General features: G+C 43.6%; 1 protein-coding gene across 8 annotated transcripts in view; it reads right to left on the reverse strand.

Annotated features, from left to right (window-relative positions):
- GLI3 (GLI family zinc finger 3) overlaps positions 1-14,084 on the reverse strand; it is a 263,511-nt gene that overhangs the window by 16,353 nt on the left and 233,074 nt on the right. For all 8 annotated transcript variants that reach the window (XM_070615493.1, XM_070615492.1, XM_070615490.1 and 5 more), the window contains one exon: positions 1,075-1,224. In XM_070615493.1, coding sequence (XP_070471594.1) covers positions 1,075-1,224 — 150 coding nt within the window. The remainder of the gene's footprint in view (positions 1-1,074; positions 1,225-14,084) is intronic.

Here is a 14,084-nt window from a genome sequence, read left to right on the forward strand (position 1 = left end):
CCTCAAAGTTGATGAAAGACCGGCGTTTCGAGGGTCAGCAGCTTTTCAAAACCAAGGAACAAAAGTCCACTAAACTCTGCATTTGTTGGGATTCAGATGGGGCTCAGTGCAGTTGGAGAGAAAGCACTTTCAGTGCTAGTCAGAGTCCTGGAGTTTTTTTTTTTTAATAGACCACTCAGTGTGGACAATGGGTTTCATTATCTCCTCATTGATCTCCTTGAATTCCCACTGATTTCAGATTCAGCACAAAGTTCATTAATATGGTTTTGTGCCCAGACAAAGGCATGGAATTTGATCATGTTTGTAAAGGGCCTTTAAGATGTAAAGTACCAGGGCTGAGCAGTGCCCAGGGCGCCTGGCGGGCACCTCAGTGAAAGAAGGCTTGGCCGGTTCATAAGTCTATACTGGGCCATGGGGATAGACTAGGAGAGCAAGGAGAAACTCTAATGCCATATGGGTTATCTTGAGCCATTCAAGTCGAAGCTGGCACCTCCCTTTGCCCTCTGAGTCTTCTGGCGCAATGGGCAGCTGTGCTGGGACAGGTATGGTGGCCATGTGCTCATTCCCAGAGCCGCCCGGTACGTCCCAGCTGCCACCTGCCCACTTGCTAGAATGCAGAGTTGCACAGTCCAACGTGATAGCTGCTAGCCACATGGGGATATTTATATTTAAAATTAAGTTATTTAAAACTAAATTAAATTTGAAAAATCAGTTCCTTGCTTGCTCTAGCCACATCTCAAACGTGCTCAAGAGGCTCACGTGGCTTGTGGTCACTGTGTTGGACAGTGCAGGTCCAGAACGTGGCCATCGTCCCCTAAAGCTCAGCTGTCAGCATCCTTTCTCCATTTCTCATTTCCCTTCCATTTCAAAAACCTCTCTCAAAACCCTGAAGCAAGACCTTTATCACAGACAAGGCTCCACCCCTCTCCTTGTACCAGCCAGCTGCACCTCCTCTGAGCTGGAGTCATGATGCACAACCCTGAGAGTATGACAAAAGGTCCATGGGACGAATCCTGACACCCACTCGTGGGAGGTGACACCCTAAGTCGAGAGCCTGCCCCCTTGTGTACTCACAGTGCATTTATGAGGCTTCTCTCCCGTGTGTCTTCTCATGTGCACTACCAACATATACTGGGCTTTGAAGGGTTTCTGCTCTCTTGAGCAATCCAGCCACCGGCACACGAACTCCTTCTTCTCTCCATGAATATGATCGTTATTTATATGCTGGGGTTTGGAAAAAGAAACAGAAATAAAATGGAATTGTGTTACTCATTCTTGAAAGCAACAGAAGGGAGTGCCAAAAATGCCCCAACTTAAGCCGTACAGCCTACATGATAACCTTATATTGCAGATTATTTGGCTCTAGTTAGTATATTTCTTAAGTAAGCCTGCTCTTTCTGTGTATGCATACTTCCTAACTGGCAGGAAGTGGCACTGTTTGGAGGCAGCCTGCCATCTCAGAAAAAGTACCACATAGAGCATCTGAAGAGTGGAGTTGTGAAACGGGGTGAGCCACGCGTGTCCTCTCTGGGCCTCCGTGATTTTTCACCTGCCAAGTGAGAGTCAAGGCTAACTGACCACAGGGGTGCTCTCCAGCTCTCACGCACTCTAGGCCTTGGGTTAGAGACATGGGCTCAGGCTGCAGAAAGGGAACGCACGCATGCATGCACACGTGTACGCGTGCACGCACACACAATTTTGTAATAAGGAGCAAGAAAAAACAAAGCACTTTTATAAACGACACTTTACGTCCAATTAGTGGAATTTCTTCTTGAATAAGAAGCCCAGAGAGATGAACCAGATGCTGAAGCTGAGGACCAGGTGATCATCCACCCGTGCTTCAGTCTCTCAGGATCTCAGCTGTCTTCAGGCACAAAATAATGGAAGGGATTATCTAGTTTCTAAGGTTCTCTCCAGCTCTACAATCCTATTAATTTGGTTTTTAAAATGAAGACGAATTTCCCTGAATTCCTCATCAATTCACAGTTTTAGAATCATTTTCTTATAGAGTTCCTTGGAGTCTTACATCAAGTGCCCCACGACTGCGAGACATGAGAAACCTATACCAGCACGGGAGGAAGAGAAGATTCTTCATTTGGATCAAATTTAAGTCAATTTCAAGAAGATGATTCTATGATTTAAATGTCTGGTTACAGACTGAGGAAATTTGTGTCCTTGGTTGATCCTGTTGGTTTTTTCCTCTGGTCACCCCAATTTTATCTGCCTTAATTGAAGGCTTTTGCAAGCACTTTCTCAAACATACATAGAAATACTCCACAAATAAATTTGTCCAATAGCAGAAATCTCCCCTTGGGGTCAACGCACTGAATAGCAGCAACAGAAGGATCGTTACTTTCCCCTCTGGCTCCAACATGAGCGGTCCCTGGGGGCCTGAGGGTAAAATTCCACCCTCACAGTTGGCGTTTCCCAGTTACTCCACCAGGCGGCCTATGCTGTAGGGACAAAATGAAGGCTGTCCTGCTGTTTCTGGAGTTTAAGACTGCATGAGGCAGAGAAAAGCAATTACTATTCACTCTGCTCTCCGTGAGCAGCTCCCAGAAAGTCTGAGGAACAGAAGAGTCGGTGACACAGCACAGGGAACTGGAGACAACCAGGATCCTTGCAGAAGCTCTGAACATGACAAAGAAACTACACAGCATCTCTCAGGTTCACGATGGGATAGCAACCTCATGGCAAAAGATGCGGTTTCCTATAAAAAGGCAACTGTCCTAAGTATTGGTGTTTCTTGAAAGTTCTGCTGGTGCATGTAAGTATATGAAGAGAACAGACGTGCTGGACGGGGGACGACACACAATCTTTAAATTCATGCTTCAGGTCCATTTTTGCTGTCCATTCACATCGCTCAGGATTGTCCCAAATATGTGCCAAAGTCCAGCCTCTAAGCCCACATAATACAGACAGGTTCTACGCCTTCTCCTTTCCAGGGAGAAAAATAAATGATCACACAAAACCACTACATAAAAATTGCTCTTGTTCAGTTTTTTCCCCCAGGTTATTGGAAATAAAGCTTGAATCCTTGGATTAATAGACGTGAAAGAAAAAGAAGGAAGGATGGGAGGCAGGGAGGCAGGAAGCGAGGAGGGAGGCAGGCAAAGTTAAAATTGGAAAACTGAATTAGAATGTGGGCTGAGCCTACACCCTGAGGCCAGGAGCCTGGCCTTCAGTTTCATGTTCTCAGCAGTTGAAATTGTCCCTGATCCTTGGCACATCCTGCATCAATATTAGTTGAACTGACTTGACTCATGCAACAAACTAAACTTTCACTGGGCAGAAGAAATTATACTTTATGCTTTGGCTTATCTTCACTCAACTTCATTTCACCTAGTACTCATACAAGAAGATTTTAATGTGAGGTGTTTTATTACTTTAAAATAATATACTATGAAGAATTCAAAAGGATTTGAAAGATATGCAAATGAGAATCCCATCTTGCTGGGTGGAAGAAAAGGAATACCCTGGTTTTGCAACATTTCATTCATCTCTCAGGTATTTACACGAGTGTACTGAGAGCCACTCCACACCACGCCCTGTGCTGGGGGATCAGACAGACATGATTCCTGCCCCAAGCAAATTACAGTCTACTGGAGGGAAATGGATAATGACTTAAATTACTATGCACTTATAGTTGTGATCAGTATTATGAAGGGAAGTGAGAGGGTTTTATAGAAACAATTAACAGAGGATCCAAATCCATGTGGAGTACCAGAGATCAGGGTCAGCTTCTCCAAAGAAGTGGCATTGTAAAGGAGGACTGGAAGGCTAAGCAGGATCCACCAGGTGTGCAGGTGAGGATGGGAGTGGGGAGAAAGGGACGCCATTGCAGAAAGATGAGACAGAAGCATCTGCAAAAGCACACAACTTAGTGCCTTTGAGGAAGAGGGTGAGTAACACGTGTGGCAGGACAGAATGGGCCCAGCAGACACAGGGGGCTTCCTGTACCGCCACTGTTTGGTGCGGTAAGAAGGCACGCACTTCCACGGGCCTGGTGGATACCACTGAGGTAGCCAAACTTGGGCCCACCTAAAATGCAGTGTGCTGGATGAGGTCTCCAGTGGCGAAACTGCGGGATATACCCCTGGACAGAACGCACATACACCCTACCAGAAAGCCAGCACTTGGATGTCTGCCCCTCAGAGAGAGGCATCAAAGTTAATTGGAGTTACTCAGGGGAACTGGGATGACCAAGAGACTCTTGTCTGTTCCCCTCCCCAACAGACTGGAGGAGCTAGACTCTAGGAGGAGGAGCCAACACTCCACCAGGTCCCTTGAGTGAACGCCTGGCCGGTAAAGGGAGGGAGGGCTCTGAAGTGCATGTGAGGTTGGAGGCTTCCACCAGATGAGCTTTAGTGACCCAGAGGGGCTGGACACTTGTAGAAGCTGCCTACAAGGGTGCTGGGGGTCTGCCACTAAGCTGGGGGGGAGGACTGACAACGAGCTGATGAAGGCAGTGACCGGAAAAATCATTTCATATTTCGTTCGACCTCGCCAAGTTTCATTGATTTTGGCCTCTGGGACAATGTCTGAAACTTCCAGGGTTGGAAACCCCGTGCAGATCAGCAAGCACAACACCCACTGTTGTCTCGCGTGAGGAGGGCGGGGAGGACCCTGTGCTGGACCATGGACGCAACGTCCCTTTCACAAAGGTCAGCATCTTGGGAATCTTCCCTTTCTGCCCTATAGAATGGACCTGAGTTCTGTCTGACATGCTTTTGTAATTTTCTGAAATTGCTTTGAGTACGAACTTGGATGGAGACCACAAGTTATTTTTCTTGAAATGAGATTCCGCCACCTCGGCCAGCAGGGACAGGTCCCTCTTGCTTGTCTTTAGGGTTCAAATGCTGACCACAACACATAATCAATTACTATAAAGAAATATGGAGATGCCCTTCTGCCTATTTAGGTAGTTCAAATGCATTTTAAGCTTAAAATATTTCCTGGAGCTAAATTTCAAGTGAAAATTAAAATTCTACGAAATCATAGACTTTACACATCCACGCGTCCTAAAAATTTACTTTTCTTTCACAAAGCTCCTTTGGCCTCTGCAGCAAGGGCTCCTGAAGGCACATCTCAGGGCAGCCCTTCTGTTACAGGGGGGAGAGCCCCAGGGGCAATCAGAAGACCAATTGTGAGCCATCCACCTTTGGACAGGTCAGTTCCCCTATTTGGCCCTTACTTTTCTCACCGGTCAAATGAGAGCGATGAACTAGTCAGCTGTTGGCAAACCTTTTCCGTAAAAAGCCAGATAGTAAATATCTTAGGCTTTGCTGGCCAAAAGGTCTCTGTTGCAAGTACTCAACTCTGCCGCTGTTTCAGGAGAAGAGCTATGCACAAGATGTCAGTGAATGGGTACAGCTGTTTATCTATGGACCCCGAAAATCTCACGTTATGAAATGTTCTTTAAAAAATTTTTCCCACTATTTAAAACCGTGAAAACCCCTCTTTGCTCGTGAGCTGTGTAAAAACAAGCAGTGGGCCGGATCTGGCCTGCAGGCCATCAGCGTGCTCACCCCTGAACTAGATGATTTCTAAGTTTCCTTCTTGGGTTAGCAGAGCCCGTGACTTTGTCTGTCGGGCTGGTTCTTAAGCCTGAGGATGTAAAATGAGACGGAGGTACATTTCGGTGCCAGAGAAAAGAAAAGGCAGGAGGAAAGAATAAAATCTGGATCCTGGGCTAAAGCGAGGGGAGGGAAGGAGGCCAGACACACTTCTCCCTTTGCATCACGTTCCTAGGACTGAGTGGAAAGAGCGCACATTCTTTGCTCACCAAAATCCTAGGTAGCTAAGGAAAGTAACACTCGGTGAATTCTCAACATTCAACCGACAGGCTGATCTCATGTGGAGCTGGCCTGAAATTCAATGGGCATGTGTTTATTTGTGGTTTCACTGAAAATTTGACTTCCGAGCAGTGAAAATGTTAATCAAATATATAAATAATTTAATTGGAGGGAAAATAATGCATGATTAAATTTCAAACTAATCCAACACAAAGACACAATTTGCCAGAGGCCCAAAAGCCAGAAAGAGATAGATGGTGTAAATTACAGCGTCGTATGCCAACTCTCCCAGTGGGGCCACGCTGAACTCTGCCTGTCTGAATAAACAGGACAGGGACACCAGGACCAGGCAATTCCCCCAGAAAGGCTGAGTCCAACCACCAAGCTTCCCGATGAATCCATTTCTTCAGTTTTCCAATCAGGATTGTAAGCATTTGCCTCAGAAAATTGAGGGCATCTCAGGAGCCCACAGAAAACCAACAAAGTGATACTTTTCCATTGCGATCGTGTTTGTAGCAAGACGTGCCAAGCCCCAGTGGTCTCCTCTCTTCCAGTCCCCATGTGCTTTGGGAGCACAGGGAAGGTGGGAGAAATCTCTCTGTTGGCCGGGTAACCGAGGGACCAGGTGCTTCTTTCTTGTAAGGGGTTCTCTTTGGGAAGCCCACCACTTAGCATCAACCCTGGGGGCTCCAGGGCCGCAGGAAGGAAGACCTGAAGGAAAATGGGGAAAGGGAAGCTTTTTTTCCACTGGCAGCAAAATGGAAGCCCCCAGTGGATTTCACTGAGTTAATCGGGGTCCTTTCTTCTCGCTTCATTATTTCCCTGTGAGTTAAAAGCGGGCAGTTTTTCCTTATCTATTCCCAACCCTTCAGATGAAACACACGCCTGCAGTCCATCGATGCCGAATGGGCGCAGCTCTCCAAATGAAGCTGCTGTTCAGGCGGTTCAGGAACCGTGGCAGCACACTTCTGCTTTCTCTCTGTCTCCCTCTGCTTCAGTCAGATTCCCACTGATTCCCTCTCAGAAAGCATCGTTCCGTAGATGGGTACCATCCTCCCTTCTAAGGGACTTCCTCAGAGGACAAGCTACAGCATGGCTCAAAGGCGTGTGTGGAAGGCTTGCACATCCACATTCAAACTCCACCAGGGTAACACGCTCATCAGTAGACAAGCGCCCTGCTGTTTTACGTCGGCTCACTCTGTAAATTAGCCAGCTCCTTAACATCAAGAAGGCAAACTCCTTCTCCTGTTCTAATGAAAATATTACAGTCAAGCACACCTGAAAACAGAGAAGGCAGGAAATGTACAACTGCAGACTCGCCCCTCACCAGTTTCCACATGGCTTCCCTGTGCATATAAGTCATGGTCTTTCTGTCGTTATCCACTCTTTCTCAAATAACACTGGACTTTGTCACCAATTTAAAAGGTTTCTACAAAGTACGCTGCCAAGTTTTTCACAGCACAAGGTACAAGTAAAAGCAAAAAGTAGGGTCTTTATTATGGATTGCAAATTTCTTTTTTTGTTTTTTTTAAGGATTGGCACCTGGGCTAACAACTGTTGCCAATCTTTTTTTTTTTTTCCTTTCCTGCTTTATCTCCCCAAACCGCCCCGTACACAGCTGTATATCCTAGTTGCATGTCCTTCTAGTTGGGGGATGTGGGATGCCGCCTCAACGTGGCCTGACGAGCGGTGCCATGTCCGCGCCCAGGATCCGAACCCTGGGCCGCCACAGCAGAGAGCAAGAACTTAACCCACTCCATGTGCTTTGGGAGCACAGGGAAGGTGGGAGAAATCTCTCTGTTGGCCCGGCAACCGAGGGACCAGGTGCTTCTTTCGGCCATGGAGCCGGCCCCCTAGGGTCTTTAGTAGAACAGTACTCAAGTAAGTATTTCTCTCCACACACAAATACCCATGTACACACACACACTCACACACACATATAGTATTACCAATTTAATATAAAAGAAAATAAAGACTTGGAAAGGAGTGTATTTCATATATAATAATACTCATGACAATGGGTCTGCTTCGTGGGCTTGCAGGTGGCCGGGTTCACAGAAGCCTGGAGATGCTTCTTGGACCCTCAGCTTTATTTCTGATTCATCCCTTTGCTACATTTCTCTGTATCTTGACTCTCAAACATGCCCTCATTTGATGCCATGATTATATTTTAAAAAGAAAGGAAATAAAACCAAGACATTTCTTTCTCAGCATGTCAAACTGGAACTGCGTGATACTTTCTAAGTCTTTCCACAATGCTACCATGTTAGCTCATAAATGAAGTTGAGATAATTAATAAACTTAACAGAATTCAATAATTTGAAACTTCTAAGGATTTGCTGAGGAAGCAATGTGAAGAAAGCCTTTTACTTTGGCACAGGAAAGGATCTGAACAAATAAACAATTTTAAGAAGGCTCAATTTTCAATCTGCTTCCTGAGTTTACATTATAAATCTACTACTATCGCTTTATTTAGCAGGCTAGAGATATTTCCGAAAAGGAGAAAGAGGGAAAAATAATTTAGAATCAATTAAAATTTAATTTACCTTAAAATTGATTTGAGAGAGAGATTGAAATGCTTTGCCTGAAAGAAAACTCTACAAGAATCTCTCAAAAGGCTTCATCAGAAATGAGGCACATATCTTCTTGTTTTGTGTATTATTTGAGACATAGACCATTTCTGAGAAGTTTTACAACTGTCATGACACGGATTCTTTTAGGAGTGGGCTGTGACTGGATTGATTCCTAAAGGCTTCGCTGGGCAGAAGCAGAAAAAAGCAGGAATCACAGACTATCAGGGCTGAAATAGGTCCTTTATCTCAATATGCACTTTAATTTTAGATAAATAAAATAATTTAAATGGTTTTGGTGGCACCCATCAATCTTCCTAACGCAGTATTTACAAAGCGGTAACAGCTGGCTGTGGCAGGAATCTTCATGCAGACATCACAAAATGACTGTTTCAGTTCACATTAGTTAATAAAAAGATCCAAATTTTCAGTTTTCTGATGTAACGATAAAATTATACAGAAAAACATCAAAAGGACGCAAGACTTTGGGTACAAAACAGCATTCTCTTTATAAAAATAAAATGTTTTCCTATTTCTGATTTGTGAATATTAAGAATTAGGGTGAGAGAAAAGCAAAAAATATGCTTCTTGGTTAAGAAGGAATAAATAAATGGAGTCCCTTTGACAGTTATTTAAATCTGTTTCTAGGTACAAATCTACAACAAAATTATTTTCTTTTACGTGTAAGAAAGGCAGAGTTCTTTGAGAAGGTATAGGTTTTGTCTGGACAAAGGGCTTCACAATGTTGGATTTAGAGAACGGAAATTAACTAACTTAAATACCTCCCTCACCCCCACCCCCACCCAGATAAGCTGGATATATGTTCCATTGCAATGGAACTCCATCGTCAGGCACCTAAAAACAAAAGAGTATAAAAAGAAGTAACACTCTGATACACGCTATAACTTGCATGAACCTTGAGAACATAATGCTAACTGAAAGAAGCCAGTCATAAAAGGACAAATGTTGTAGGATTCCATTTATATGAATGCCCAGAATAGGCAAATCTATACAGAAAGAAAGTAGATTAGTGGTTGTCTGTGGCTGAGAAGAGATCGGCAGATGAGGTTTCTTTCTGGGATAATGAAAATGTTGACTGGGATGATGGTTGCACAATTCTGTGAATATATCAAAACACACTGAATTGTTGTACACTTTAAATGGGTGAATTGCATGGTATATGTATCTCAATAAAGATAGTATTCTTCCCAGAATCCAAAAAAAAGGAAAACCACACAAGTGTAGCTGGTGATGGACGCTGGTAACAGAGGAGCTTGTGAGGGATATAGGAAAAGTAGTTGAGGAACAGCCAGGGTGGTGTGACTTTCCCCAGGACCACATCTATCCTGCAGACAGACGAGGGCTTGGGTCTAGCAAATGACTTCCCGTGGAAGCACAAGGCTGCATCCTAATCACAACTTCTATTACAACACACACACACACACACACACACAATATCCACGGCCAGGCTGAGTTAAAGCGGAACATACTTTTACGACATGATATTTCCTGGTGGATTTCATACTGGACTCAGAGGTAACAACCTGGGAAATTCACATAAATGACAACTTCTCTATATATCCCTTCCGGATCTTTCTAGTTGTGGAGATGAGTAGAAAGATGGAGAAAACGGAACTTTGTGCAGAGTCAGAAATAAAACAAAAACTAAAACATCGCATACTAATATTAGTTCAAGAAAGTTAAAGCGAAATAGCACAAGATGAAAAACTGGTATTTTCTGATGGATGATATATTCTAAAATTTGCTAAAAACTCATGGAAAATTCAAGCACAGTTAATCGCTCTATCTTTAGTTTTGCTGTTACCAGGAATTATTTAAAAACTAGGTATAAATGTATAATTTGCAATATAATTTATCCAGCTGATACTGCCCCCCCCCCAAGAAGTGCATGTGTTACTGGGTCAAAATCATGTACACAGAATAACAGTATACTGGCTTAATATTAAGATGACCTAAGACTTAAGGAAACTTGAGCTTTTGAGAAGAATTTTTAAAAGCAAAATATAAGTATTAATAATATTGATTAATGCTATTTCTATTATTAGATAAAAGGAAAACATCCTGGCTCTTGAAAGCGGGTGAAGGGCCTCTCATTCCTTGCAGGACCTGTCAAAGTGCCTTTTCTCTTAGAGTTTTGTTCTCTGAATTCTAACTTCTTTTACTAAAACCTAAATGGAACTCTTCTCTTCTAAGAGGGTTCTCTTAGAGTTTAAGAAGGTGGCTTTTGTTGAAGAACTTCTCAGAGCTTCTTTTCTGCAAAGGCCAGTGTTTACATCTCATTGAGATTTAAATAGAGACTAAAGTGGTTTATCACACCCTCCAAGCATTCTAAGTAAGACCCTGGTTTACTCTGTTTCTACAAGTTACTGGGCACATTTACTTTTTTATCTTATTCTTTTAAATACCAACTTTTGTTTCAGCCAAAATGACAATAAAAACACAAACTCTTCTTAAGCAAGTCGATTGGCGGACTGGTTACCAAAAGGAAAGATATAAAGAGATCAGCAAGTAAGGATTTAGTAGTATCCATTCTAGAAATAAGAAAAAGAATACTAAATGCAGACAGGCAAGATAATTTTAATTGTGTCATCATGGAATGGAATAATTTGGAAAACGAATCTCCAAAAAGGCATCTTCCATTTCTTCTCTTTGCAATGAACAAACCCACCACGGCCCATAAGGTCCCAGGTTTCTGATCGTGGCTCCAGCTCTGAAGAGAAGCAGAGAAGGTCTCACCTTTCTGTTCCTCAACTGCTCTTAGATGGACAAGAAGGGCCAGGCCAGAGGGTCCAGGAAAGGTGGCCATAAATCGCGATGTCTCCCCAGGACGCAGTGCATCAGTCACTCATATGTATGGATCATTTCTACAAATCCAGCATATCTGGAAAGCATCACCATCCACAGCAATGGCATTCCTCGCCAAATTAAAGATTTATCAGAAGCCAAATTGTGTCCCAGAGCATGAAAATCCTGCCACCTTGTGGGCTTGGATTTCCGCCATGAAAAGACAGAGGAGTTAATGGGTAGTTTCTCTGTAATAAGAATAATTCCAACTACTATCTGCATAGCAGTTACACTTTCCAACTATTGTCAAAATAATTCCTTCTTTTGTTATAAAACTTTGAAAGATACGTTGGAGAGGTGCAATAATATAATTATAATAGCACACCTTACACTTTTAATCTTAAGGTGCTTAATGCTTTCTCACACGCGTGCACACACACACATGATTAGCTCTCAGAAAAACAAGGAAAACTCATTTTTTAAAGTCTCCCTCAAAACAAAGGTAGATGCAAACTTTTCTTGTTTGAGATGCAAGACATTAAGAGTTCCATGATCTGGAAGGATCCAAAATGTTAGACTCTAGTTACTTCTTAATTTTTGTGACCTCAGCATTCCACAGGGAGCCTAAACATACAGGCCCTGAAAGGGCCTGAACACAAGGTGTGATTACGAGAAAACTCAAAATTCAAGAACAAAATAAACAAAGGTGAATTAAAGGCGAGATCTGACTTTGAATGGGTGGACTCTGCCCTCATCCAAGCGGCCAAGCTCCCTCTGCATCACTGAAGTGGGATTCTGAACATCACAACCATCGACCCTTGCACTGGCAGACTGTTTTATAAGTTTTGATATCATAATTTTGAGGTCTAAAATATTTGTTAAAATAGTAACGGAAACAATACAATGTATTTGGATTTCAAATGCTAATTTATTTTTAGTATTTATAGAAAAGTCTAGAATTTTTTTAATGGAATCCTTTGAAGACATGGGGTAGAAAAGTCATTCTGCTGCTAGCTCACTCCAAACCACATCCCTCGACACGACTCTCCCTGAAGGTGCTCTGCCCATCATGTTGTGATAGCCTTTTTTTTTTTTTTTGAGGAAGATTAGCCCTGAGCTAACATCGGCTGTGAATCCTCCTCTTTTTGCTGAGGAAGACTGGCCCTGAGCTCACATCCCTGCCCATCTTCCTCTATTTTATATGTGGGACGCCTACCACAGCATGGCTTGATGAGTGGTGCCATGTCTGCACCTGGGATCAGAACTGGCAAACCCCAGGCCGCCGAAGCAGAACGTGCACATTTAACTGCTGTGCCACCGGCTGACCCCGCTGCCCATTTCGTTGTGAAGGGAGGGTCCTGCATGAAAAGTGCTGGGAGAGTCTCCCTTTAGTAATTAAGCGGGCTTGTGTGTGCGAAGAAGCGGGTAGGAACTGCTGATGATAGAAACACAGGCAAATCTCAAGAATCACTGGAAGAAAGGAAGGAGGCAGGCAAGCAGGGAAAATTATCCATTTGGAAATCTGCCCAGGGTCGCGCTGAGCTGACTCATTCATTCACTATTAACTCAATGCTTATTTATGATTTGACAGTTACTGTGCTAAACACCGAAGAGCCCAGACTGAATAAGACATGTCCACTGGATCTCATCCAAGACTGGCTGCAGGAATGCAGAAAGGAATACAGTTTAAAAATTAGCTTCACATCATGGGGAGCTTTGCAATTAAAAGGTAAGCTGCCCAGAAGAACGTACGCCTCTCTTCCTTCCCTGACGTCCCCACGTCATCGAAAACTAGCAGCGTCACAGTCCAGGGCTTTTCCAGGTTTGTCTTACCAAAACAAGATGGAAGCGAAGCCCTTGGACATCTTCACTTTACCTAGCTTCTCAACACGTAGAACTATGAACTCTGACATTTTTCAATCAACTCTTAACTTATTCACATGCTATCCTGGTGTCCAGTATCTCTTTTCAACATCGTAATCCCTTGTCGCTAGTGTATGTAAGTACATAAAAGTAAAACTTCCTACATGATACGAATATACACAGAGTGTTCCATATCCAGATTCTCATTTTCTTTTTCATGTTAGCAGAAGGCAGAGAGTTTAGAGAAAAAACATTAGCACAGAACTCAGGATACAGGGGTTCATTCATTTGTATATTGTGGGCAAAACAAATATGAGTAAGACATAGGTACTGTGCCTGAGAAGATGACATTCTAAATGGGGCGAAGGGGAAACAAGTAGTCAAAACAAAATGGGATAGATACTAATAGGAGTTAAGTCTTATTAGTTTCATAAGCAGGTAAATGAGCTGAATCTAGAAGGAAGAAACGGGAACTTCCAAAGAGAGAAGTGTATCCCATAGGATGGACCAAAGTACAGAGGTCCAGGGTCCCTACAGAGGTCCTACTTCAAGAAGGAGCAAGATATGTGGGTGGATGACACCAAGTGTAGGGGGAGGCAGCGTGTGCGCTCTAGGAGAGGGAGCGAGGGCCGAGGAAGCTCTGCCTAGGATGAGTGCTCCAGGGGTAGCCTGCGGCAAAACCTTGAGGGTTAGTGAATGCCCAAAGGCACCCAGACCCCAGGCAACCAAGAGAAGGTTTAAGCAGGACAGTGATCGGATCTCTGTTTACAAAAGGTAAGGCTAGCAGTGTCATGGAGGAACTGGGCAGCCAGCCCATTTAGGGAGCTGCCATACTCACCCAAGAGAGAGCTGTGGCCTTGAACTAAGGCAGTAGCCATGAGGATGGAGAGAACAGGCTAGATTTGAGAGACGTTTGGGAATAATGTGTGGATGGTGAATTCGAGAGAGGAGTAACAGGTGATACCAAAGTTGTTAGCTTGAAAGATTCTGACAATAACGGCCTTGGAGGTGCAACAGATTTGGGAGAGATTATGTTTGTGTTTGGGACGTG

The sequence above is a fragment of the Equus przewalskii genome, chromosome 4 (genome assembly GCF_037783145.1).
Source record: "Equus przewalskii isolate Varuska chromosome 4, EquPr2, whole genome shotgun sequence".
Taxonomy (NCBI): domain Eukaryota; kingdom Metazoa; phylum Chordata; class Mammalia; order Perissodactyla; family Equidae; genus Equus; species Equus przewalskii.